Source organism: Carlito syrichta, unplaced genomic scaffold, assembly GCF_000164805.1.
Source record: "Carlito syrichta isolate Samal-C Ts95f unplaced genomic scaffold, Tarsius_syrichta-2.0.1 Scaffold103311, whole genome shotgun sequence".
Classification (NCBI taxonomy): domain Eukaryota; kingdom Metazoa; phylum Chordata; class Mammalia; order Primates; family Tarsiidae; genus Carlito; species Carlito syrichta.
In genome coordinates this window covers 72,126-82,786 of record NW_007047407.1, presented here as the reverse complement: position 1 = coordinate 82,786, position 10,661 = coordinate 72,126, and the positions used below count along the sequence as shown (strand labels likewise).

At 52.3% G+C, this 10,661-nt stretch overlaps 1 protein-coding gene across 1 annotated transcript in view; it reads left to right on the top strand.

Annotated features, from left to right (window-relative positions):
- Positions 1-416: 416 nt before the first annotated feature.
- Positions 417-10,661, top strand: part of NTSR1 (neurotensin receptor 1) — a 40,067-nt gene continuing 29,822 nt past the window's right edge. Inside the window, exon 1 of the mRNA XM_008065070.2 lies at positions 417-1,121. Coding sequence (XP_008063261.1) covers positions 417-1,121 — 705 coding nt within the window. The remainder of the gene's footprint in view (positions 1,122-10,661) is intronic.

Sequence of the window (10,661 nt, the reverse complement as noted above, 5' to 3'; positions counted from 1 at the left end):
GGCGCGGGGCGCGCGGAGAGCGCGGGGAGGGGTGCTGGGAGGCGGGCGCCAGGCAGCCGTGCGTGCGCTCCGCCGGCGCCACAGGCTCTCCCCGCGCATCCCGAGCCGGGCGCTGTTTCTTGGGGCTCCAGCCCAGGAAGCCACGGGGTCTGAGACCGGAGGCAACCGAGCTCGCAGCAAGCGCCGAGTCAGAGCATCCCGGGGAGCCGCAGGGGCTGGAGCCAGAGCCGCCTGGGCGCCGGAGGCGAGGGGACCCCGAGCGCCCCCCGGGCGGCGCGGTCCGGTCCCGCGCTTCCCTGGTGAACGGCGCACCACTCGCCCTTCCACGCCCTCCCGGTGGCCCCTCGTCAGTCCCCGCTCTAGACGCGCCCTCTCGCCGGACTTCCAGCCCCGGAGCTGCGGACTCCGCGCCCACCATGCGCCTCAACGACTCTGCGCTGGGCGCGCCGGTTGCCGACCTTTTCCAGCGGATGCAGTCGGGGCTGGAGGCGGCGCTGCTGGCCCCGGCCCTCGGCAACGGCTCGGGCAACGCGTCGGAGCGCTCCCCAGCGGCGCCCAGCAGTGACTTGGACGTGAACACCGACATCTACTCCAAGGCTCTGGTGACCGCCGTGTACCTGGCGCTGTTCGCGGTGGGCGCGGTGGGCAACGCCGTGACGGCCTTCACGTTGGCGCGCAAGCGGCCGCTGCAGGGCCTGCAGAGCACCGTGCACTATCACCTGGGCAGCCTAGCAATGTCTGATCTACTCACCCTGCTGCTGGCCATGCCCGTGGAGCTGTACAACTTCATCTGGGTGCACCACCCCTGGGCCTTTGGCGACGCTGGCTGCCGTGGCTACTACTTCCTTCGCGATGCCTGCACCTACGCCACGGCCCTCAACGTGGCCAGCCTGAGCGTGGAGCGCTACCTGGCTATCTGCCACCCCTTCAAGGCCAAGACCCTCATGTCCCGCAGCCGAACCAAGAGGTTCATTGGTGCCATCTGGCTGGCCTCAGGCTTGCTGGCTGTGCCCATGCTGTTCACCATGGGCCAGCAGAACCGCAGCGCCGACGGCCAGCACCCCGGCGGCCTGGTGTGCACTCCCATCGTCCACACTGCCACCGTCAAGGTCGTCATCCAGGTGAGATGGGTTGGAGGAGACGGGGCTGGCGCCAGGTGGGGCTTAAGAGGGCAGCCTTCTGCTCCCCTCTCCCTCATCCCCAAGTGGTGTCTGTGGTTACACATGGGTGCAGGCAGCTGGGGGTGCCCTGAAATGGCCCCTCTGAAGCTGGGAGGGTGTGGGGCCTCTGAGGAGCAGCCTGACCTCAAGCTGCCTGGCCTCAGCAACCAGCTCACCCCTCCTTCCACTGAAGGGACCTGGAGCCCCGACAGTGACCTCCCTGGGGCCCGTGGAGGGCCTCCAACGTCCCCAGCTTCCTTGAGGTCTGTGTGTGTTGTGTGTGCTTGTGTGTGTTGGCACTAGCCTGTTGAAATGGAGAGGTCCCTTTCGCCAGTATCTCAAAAGCTCCGTGCCCCCAAGAGGCCATGTCACTTGCCTCTGCAGAGAAGCCCCCAGGCTGGCAAAAAGTTTTTGAGAGAGAACTTGTGGGAAGTGTTTTCGAGGTCCTTGGCACGTAAAAGCATCCACAGGTACTATTACTGCCATTGTTATTGGTGGTGATGATGTTTCTGCTGGGAAGATTGTGAGGCTCTGGGCGTGGCAAGCAGGAAGACGTGGTGAGGTGAATACAACTGGAGCTGGATGACCAAGGCCCTCTAGGAGCCTGAGCAGAGTGCCTGAGCAGAGTGCCATGGGAACCCTGATGGAACCTCCTTGGGAGTCAGCTTGGCCAGGCAGCCTGGTAGGGAAGATTCCAGCGCTGGAAGGGAGGGCTGAGCAGACAGAGGCTGTGACTGTAGGGGAAGTCAGGGCAGACATGGCACTTCAGGTGGTATCTTGGCACTAGGACATGGGTAGCCTTGAGGTGTAGGGTTTCCTCCACTCCAGGTTGAGCTGAGGAAGGCAGAGGGTGAAGGATCTGGACAGAGTCTCCCGCCTCTGCCCAGCTAGAGGGTCTGGGGCAACCAGCTGTCCCCTCTGCTTGCCCAGCTCCAGCACCAACAGCAGTTCTGAGGCTGCCCAGGGAGCCCACAGGTGTAGTGTATTGGCAGGGAAGCCTCTGGGCTTGGGCAGGGTGTCACCTGCTTGTCATTCTCTGGGCCCTAGCTAACTCCACTGGCCACCCTGCGGTGGGCAGTGGGGATAGAATTGAACTCCAGCCCCACCCTGGCCTGTGCAGAGCCCGTGGCTACAGGTGTCCCCCGGTGGGGATCCTCCCAACAGCTACTTGAGGGGGATGAGTCAGAGCTCTGTCTCTTCTCTAGCGAGAGCCCGCCCCTTCCCAAAGGCCATAGCAGACAGGGAGCTCTGCGTGGCCAACAGGGTGAGAAAAATTGCTCTGCTTCCTTTAAGGTTTTGTCTTCCTACACGGGCTTCTGTCTTTGATCAGCTTTTGCGGAGGGGAGTCTCCCCAGCTGGCCTCGAGGGGCTGGGGCAGCAGCCACTTGGCCCTTCAGAAGGTTTGACATAACTGATCAGGTCGGCAAGGGAGGATCAGTGCCTGCTGCCCACCGGTGACACTGTTCAACACCCACCTCTCCCTGCCCCTGGGCTCTCCAGTGCCATGTGGTCTTTTGCAGTTGTCAAAAACAAATAGCAGTCAAGCCAAGGAGCAACAGGACAGCTCTGCCCCAGCCCTGGGAAGTGTGGCTCTGAGTCCCGTGGCCCTTCCCTGCCCTCAGGATTGGACACTTATATGGTGTCGCTTTGCCTCTGATACACCCTCTGCCTGACCTTGTCCCTTGGACACTGCAAGGCCACTCTGGCCAAGTCCCATCCCTTACAGACACGTGGCAAGCATGGACTTGGGACTCGCCTTCAGTGCCTGTGGGCTCTGTGCTGGCCAAGCATGTGCTGAATGCTCACTGGCTCCCCTGTGCCTCAGAGAATGAGTTTTCCTTTTTCTTTAGCAGGCTCGGCTGCATGCCTGGGCGCTGGTCACAGGCGGCATCCATCTGATGCTGACAGCTCTGGGGCTTCTCGAGGTCCTGGACACAAGTGGCTCTTACACTTGAAAAGAACATTCCTCATAAGGGAAGCCTTGGCCTCAGCCTCCTCGCCTCCTGCCCCACCATTGCCCTCTGTCAAGAGTGTCCTGGGGTGTGGAGTTCATTGTCCCCTGTGGGTTCAGGGCCGTCTGGCAGATCTGGGTGAACGTTCACTGTTTTCGGACGGTGATGCATGGCCCGAGAGGGGCTGGACGCTCTCAGCCATGCATCTCCGCCCCTCCCGCCCGTGACCGCGTTTGAATGTGTTGGGCTGTTGGCCCCTCTCGCCAGAACAGGGGAGCCCTTCCTGTCCCCATGCCTCCCACCAGGCCTACTGCCCTGCACCCCCATGAGGTCTGACCTGGGCACTTGCAAACCCAAGTCAGATTGAGAAGTGAAGTGACCTGGTGATCACTTCCAAGCAACTTAGAGGAGTGGCTACTGGCAGGTGCCCTGCCCCCCTCCATTGTCACCCCCAGTCCCAGCTCTAGCTAGAGGTTTCTGAGTGTGGAGCCAGGACTGGGGGGTAGGGGGAGGCCATAGAGGGGATGGGGCACCAAAGGCCTGGACCTGGCCCAGTGCCAGCAGAGTGAATGGGGAACTGGAAGCTCGAGGACCTTCAGAGAGCTCTTGGGCTCCCCAGGATGGTCCTCTGACCCACCCACCCACGCGACCCTGCTCATGCATCCTGGCATCGTGTGTGGTTCTCTGGGTCCAGGCCCACCTTCTGCTTTGGCCTGAGTGTGATGAGATCTGGTGGCACTGGTACTGTGTTGCTGGCCTCAGGGCTAAGTCCCAGACTGTGAGACGGCAGGGTCCCATGTTCATCATCTGGGAACTGGATGTGTGCACACACGTATCCAGGGATCCACACAGCAGAGACCTGGGACGCCCAGACACCGGGTTTCCAATTCAGCAACTTCGTCCTTTGAAACGGTTTCTGGAGACTCCAATGCAGAGGGTACCTTTGTAATCTCATGGCTGCAGTCTTCTGTGCCGATGGAATCCTGCCTGTATGGGCTCAGCCTCCCTGCCTCCTCCTTTGTTTTCTCAGAAAACTTTCATTTTTAGTGCATGAGAAGTGCTCTCACCTGGATGAGCCCTGACCCAAGGGCACACCTCCCTCCCAAGGCAGGGTGAGGGACCAGGGGACATGTCTGGCTCGTGAGGGGATGCCCTTGGGCACATCGTCTCAAAGCAACTTCATGAACACCTAGGCCAGCAGGGGCTGCCAGAATCCCACAGGAGAGGCAGCTGAGACCGGCTTCCACGGGAGGAAATCAGTCCCAGTGAGATCAGGTCATTGGTTGTTTCCCCACATCTCTGTCCTGGGCCTGGGGCTGCACCCAGCCACATCCCTGCCAAGGGCCATCCCTGTTCCCAGGAAAGACACAGAGGTCTTGACAGGCCAGGAGCGTGATGTCTGCAACACTCAAATGGTTCAGAAAAAAATGTGGGCAGATCCACGGAGGGCAGGCAGCCATGGGTCACATGGACAAAGGGCACAGTGCCAGGCAGAGCTGGGCAGGCCCAGTTGGAGGGCAACACATATCCCAAACTTGTCTTGCAACCCTCCTGCACTCGGGTGTTTTCAGGTTAGAAACAACAGGAGAAGACGTGTGGGGGGGCCCTAAAGGACAGAGTCAGTCCCGCACATGCCAGCTTCCCTTGGACGTAGAATGTGGACTGCAGGACTATGTCCCACATGGTGCAGCTTCGGCAGCTCCAGCTCTGACCCAGACGGTCATGGCTTCCTCACTGGCAACCTGAGGGGTGGCATGGGGCAAAGACCATGCCAGGACGCACAGATGAACCCCACAGGGGCCATGCTTGTGTCCGTTTCCCAGAAGACAGAGTGGGGTTAGAGCCACCTGTGCATGTCACACATACACACCATGCAAGCACATCACCACACATGCACACCACACGTGCATGCCACACATGCAAGCAACATAGGCACATCATACATGCACACCACATGTGCATATCACCACATGAGCATGCCTCAAGTGCACATCGTATGACCCCAGAAGGTGGTCTCAACCAGGGATGTCCAGTCTGCCTCTCTGGTGGGGATGAGGGTCTGCCCCCACATGAGTGGCATGCTGGGAGGGGTGACTGACCGGGGCAGCTCAGGCCCACATATGCGCTGGGCCATGCTGGGACCTAAACGCCCGCTCTCCAGGGCATCCTGCGCTCAGCCTGCTGCCCTCTGAGGACATTATATCAAAGGACTGTGTCTCAGGCTCCACCTGCAACTCAGCAGCGACTGAGAGTAGTGGGGTGCAGCCACCCATGCCCGCCTGGCACCCCCAGCTGACCCCTCAGGTGAGGCCTCATGATCTCAGGGCTGGCTATCTGGGTCATCACCATCAGAGCTTGGAGCCCATGGCATCATCTCAGGAGGTGGCTCTCAGCGGAACCTCTACTGATGAGATTTGGCAGCAGGCATAGAAGACGTTGTGGGCACAATGGGGCTGAGGTCCCAGGATGAGCTGCCAGGAGGGCCCCGGGCACCAGGCCATGCACGAGCATCAGGAGACAGAGGTCCTCAACCACAGACATGAAGTTCCATGTAGCGTGTGTTTAAGGGGAGAAAAGAGGTTTTCTCTCAGTTGTGGTGAAATACACACATATCGCATGCAAGGGCACACGGGCACATTGTACCTTCATCACCACCTTCAACTCCAGAAATTTCTCCTCTCCCCAGACGGAAGCTCTGAGTCCATTAAGCACCAGTCCCTCTCCTAGCCCCGAGCAACCTCCCTTCCCTCTCTGCCTGGGCAACTGGATGACTCAGACCCATGGATTCTCAGGCCTCCCTGGGGTCTTGCTTGACATGCAGGGTCACGAAAGAGCACTCAGATTGAAGGGACCGGCCCACAGTATGTGTCGCTCCAATCACATGACTCCTGGGAGATGCAGAGGTGTGGGCCCTGGAGGCGGGTGGAGGGCACTGGGAATGTGGGGGCGATGGAAGTACTCTGCCTGATCGTGGATCAAAACCCACCACTTGATTGATGGTGATAGGGTGGGTTTTAGGCATGCTGGTTCAAGCCCACGGAGTCTGCAGAGAATGAGTAGCCTGGCTCCTGGTCTTTGAGCTCTCTGGGCTGTCTGGGCGGCTGGGTCCACTCTTTGGTGGGGCTTTCCTGGACTACTGTAAAGGGCTCAGAGGCCCCCAAGGACAGAGATGTGAGGAGCTCAAGGCCCAGGTGGCCCCTCTTTACCACTGACAGCCGCTGTCACCAACTCGGATAGGCTGCCCGTGATGCCTGCAGAGGCAGAGGGAGTGGAGGCTGTGGTTCTCAGGATCTGGGGAAATGGTGTTACTAGGTCACGCCTTGGGGTCTGCCTGCCCCCAGAGACCCCCACTGTTCCCCAACTGCACCCCAGCCTTGGACCTTGTCGCTCCCCACTGCCCAAAAAGGAGCAGCCACTGAGGGGCCAGCCCTGTCCAAGTGACATCCCAGGGAGAATGTGCAGCCTGTGAGAGACCACCAGGCTCCTCAGCGTCACATGGAGAAACCGAGGCCCAGAGAGTGGTGGGGTGTCCCAGCCTGGCCCAGCCCTTGCCCTATCCCAGGAGGCCGAGGAAAGGGATCCTGGGCCTGGTGGTGCGCTGGCCCCTGAAGTCGTCACGCATGCCTTGGGAGCTTTGCTTCCCCACGCAGTGTGGGGACCCTGTGACTGCCTACCTCCCACCAGCCCCTGGCAACCACTGACCCACTCTCCCTCCCCGCAGACCTGCCTCTTCCAGGATGTCATGCAAGTGGCACCATCCTGAGCCCAACTTCCTGTGCTGAGAGAATGCAGCTGAGATGCCTGCACATGGTGCCTGTGGCCACAGCACATTTTTACCGTGACATGGGTGCCACTATGTGGGCATGCCACACTGGGTTTATACTTTTGCCCACTGGAGGACATGTGGGTCATGTCTGGGTTCTGACGATTGTGAACAGAGCAGCTACAAACATTCACATACAGAATTTCGTGTGGATACACATGTTCATTCATCACAAGTGTGTACTTAGGAGTCAGAATGCTGGGCTACACAGAAAGTGTGTGTTTAGCTTTATGAGAAACTGCCAAGGTGGGCAAAGCAATGGTTCTTTTGAACGTCCTCTGGCAATATGAAAGTGCTGGTCACTCTGCATCCTGACCAGCACAGCTGTTATCTTTTTTTTTTTTGGTTTTGTTTTGTTTTCATTTACCCATCGCCATAGGTATGTAGTGGTATCTTGTGTTTTTAATATGCATTTTCCTAATGACAATTGATATTAAGTATCTTTTCATGTGCCTATTTGGCATTGTATATCATCTTTGTAAAGTTTCAAATGACCTTGTCTCTGTTGAAGTTTCTTTGTGTCTCAGTCAAGATTAGTCAGCTGGGCATGTCTGTGGGGGTCATCCAGACTGGTGTCTGTCCCTTTCATCTGCACGTCCAGAGTGCCTCCAATTTCATACATTCTCAATGACCATGGCTTAAAGTGAGTTCCTCAGGTGGTTTGAGTCTGCCAACTTTATTCTTCTTTTCCAGAATTATTTTGGCTACTCTAGTTCCTTTACTTTCTATATACATTTTAGAATTGTTTGTGGTTTTTGGAGTGGGAGTCTCACTGTTTTCCCAGGCTGGAGTGCAGTGTCACACTCACAGCCACTGTAGCCTTGACCTGCTAGGCTCATGTGATCCTTCTGCCTCAGCCTTCCAAGTAGCTAGAACCACAGGCATGTGCCATCATGCCCAGCTAATTTTTTGATTTATTGTAGAGACGAGGTCTTGCCAAGTTGCCCAGGCTGGACATGAACCTCTGGACTCAGGCACTCCTCTCGCCTCAGCCACCCAAAGTTTAGGATTACAGGCTTGAGCCACCATGCCCGGCTAGAATCAGCTTGTTAATAGCAACAGCAACAACAACAACAACAACAACAATAAAAGCATGTTGGAGTTTGTTTGGGATTTTGTTCATCTGTAGGGGAGACTTGGCATCTTAACATTTAGCCTTCCAATCCAAGAATATAGTATATATCCAATCCATGAATATAGCACATCTCCAGTCCATGAATATGGTACCTCTCTCCACTTCTTTAGGGCTTCTTTGATTTCTTTCATTGGTAGTAGTTTTCAGCATGAATACAGATAACTTTTATATTTTGTTAGATTTATACCTAAGTATACATAGTACCTTTTTTGGAAATGTTTTATTTCCAATCTTTCATGGCCAATATGAAAATATGATAAATTTAATTAATTTTTGTATATTGACCTTGTCCTTCACAACCATGGCAAACACATTTATTAATTCTAATAGCTTTTTTAAAGGTTTATTGGGATTTTCTATGTAGACAATCAGATTGTCTAGGAATAAAGAAAGTTTCATTTCATCCTTTCTAATTTGATTGTTTTTTATTTCTTTTTCTTACCTTGCCTTGCCTTGCTCTGGCTACAATTTCCAGTATGATGATGAACTATAATGGAGTAAGCAGACATCCTTGCCTCTTCCTGATCTTGGGGAGAAAGTGTTTAGATTTTCTAACTAAGTATGAAGCTTTTAGCTTAAATTTTTAGCAGGTGTTCTTTATCAAATTAAGAAAGTTTTCTTCTATTACTAGTTTTCCAAGAGTTTTTTTTTTTTAAGTAATGCATGAATGTTGAATTTGTGTAATGAATTTTCTATGTCTATTACTATGGTCCTGTGATTTTTCTTCATTAGTCAGTTAATATGGTGAATATTATTGACTGTGTTTTGCTGTGGTAAAATGTACATCACATAAAATTAACCACTTTAAGCACAAGCATCGCATTAAGCACAAGCATCGCATTAAGCACATTCAGATTGTTGTGCAGCCATCACCACCATCATCTCCAGAAGTCTTTTAATCTTCCCAAGTGATCATTTTGTACCCACTATACACTCTTTTTTCTGCTCTCTTAGCCCCTGGCACCCACTATTCTATTTTCTGTCTCTATGAATTTGACCACTCCAAGTGCCTCATATAAGGGGAAAACATTGATTAATTTTTGAGTGTTGGACCAACCTCATATTTCTGGGATAAACTTCATTTGGTCATGTATTAATTAGTTGGATTTGATTTGCTAATATTTTATTGAGGATTGTTATGTCTGTGTTCATGAGGAATATTGGTCTTAATTTTATTTTCTTGTACTATCTTTGTCTGGTTTTGGTATCAAAATAATACTGACATCATAAAATGAGTTGGGAAGTTTTTGCTCTTCTTACAATTTCTGGAAGAGGTTGTGTATAATTCTTTAAAGGTTTGGTGGAATTTATCCAGCAAAGCCATCTGGGCCTAAAGTTTTGTGGGAAGATTTCTACGAACTCAATTCTTTTAAAGGTCTAAAGGATATTCAGATTATACATTTCTTATTGAATATACTTTGGTGATTTATATCTTTTGAGGAATTGGCCCATTTAATCTGTGTTGCCAAATTTTGGAGCATAGATTCTATTGGTGGTATTCCCTCATCATCATTTTAATGCCTGTAGAGTCTGTAATAGTATCTTTTTTATTCCTAATATTCACAATCTGTGTCTTCTGTCTTTTTTCCTTGGTCAGTATGGTTAGGAGTTTATCAACATTATTGTTCTTTTTGAAGAACCAGCTTTTGGTTTTACTGATTTTTCTCTATTGTCTTGAAACTTTCAATTTTATTTATGTCTACTCTTTCCTTCATTTCATTTTTCTGCTTGCTTTGGGTTTAATTTGTTCTTTTTTTGATTTCTTAAGGTGGAAGCTTAGGTTATGGATTTGAGATTTTTTATTATCTTCTAATATAAACATTTAGTGCTATAAACTTCCTCCTAAGTACTGCTTTGGTAGCTTCTCAAAATTTGTGAAATGTATTCTTTTTTTTTTTTTTTGAGTTGGAGTCTCACTCTGTCACCCAGACTGGAGTGCAGTGGCCGCTCCCGGCCACCGCAGCCTCAACCTGCTGGGCTCAGGCGATCCTTCTGCCTCAGCCTTCCAAGTAGCTGGAACTACAGGCACGCACTACCACACCCGGCTAATTTTTTGATTTATTGCAGAGATGAGGTCTCACCAAATTGCCCAGGCGGGTCTTGAACCTGCGGGCTCAGGCAATCCACTCACCTCAGCCTCCAGGGCTCAGCGCGGGATTACAAGCTGAGCCACCAAGCCTGGCTGAAATATATTCTAATTTAGATCAAAATATTTTCTTATTTTTTGAGACTCCCTCTTTAACCTATGGATTCTTCAGAAGTGTGTTGTTTAATTTCCAAATGTTTGGGGATTTTCCAGATTTCATTTTGCTATCCATTTCTCATTTAACTCTAACATGTTTTGAGAACACACTTGCATGAATAAAATTCTTGAAATTTGCTACTGCTTGTTCTATGGCCCAGGATAATGGTCTATGTTGGTGAATGTCACATGCACACTTGAGCAGAATGTATTGTGCTGCTATTGCTGGGTATATTATTCTATGACAGTCAATTTAGTTGATACTGTTGTATTATTTGGCTCTAAAATTTGTATTTTAAAAAAATATATAGTTTCTTTTTTTCCTTTAAGAACTTTCATGTTTCCATTC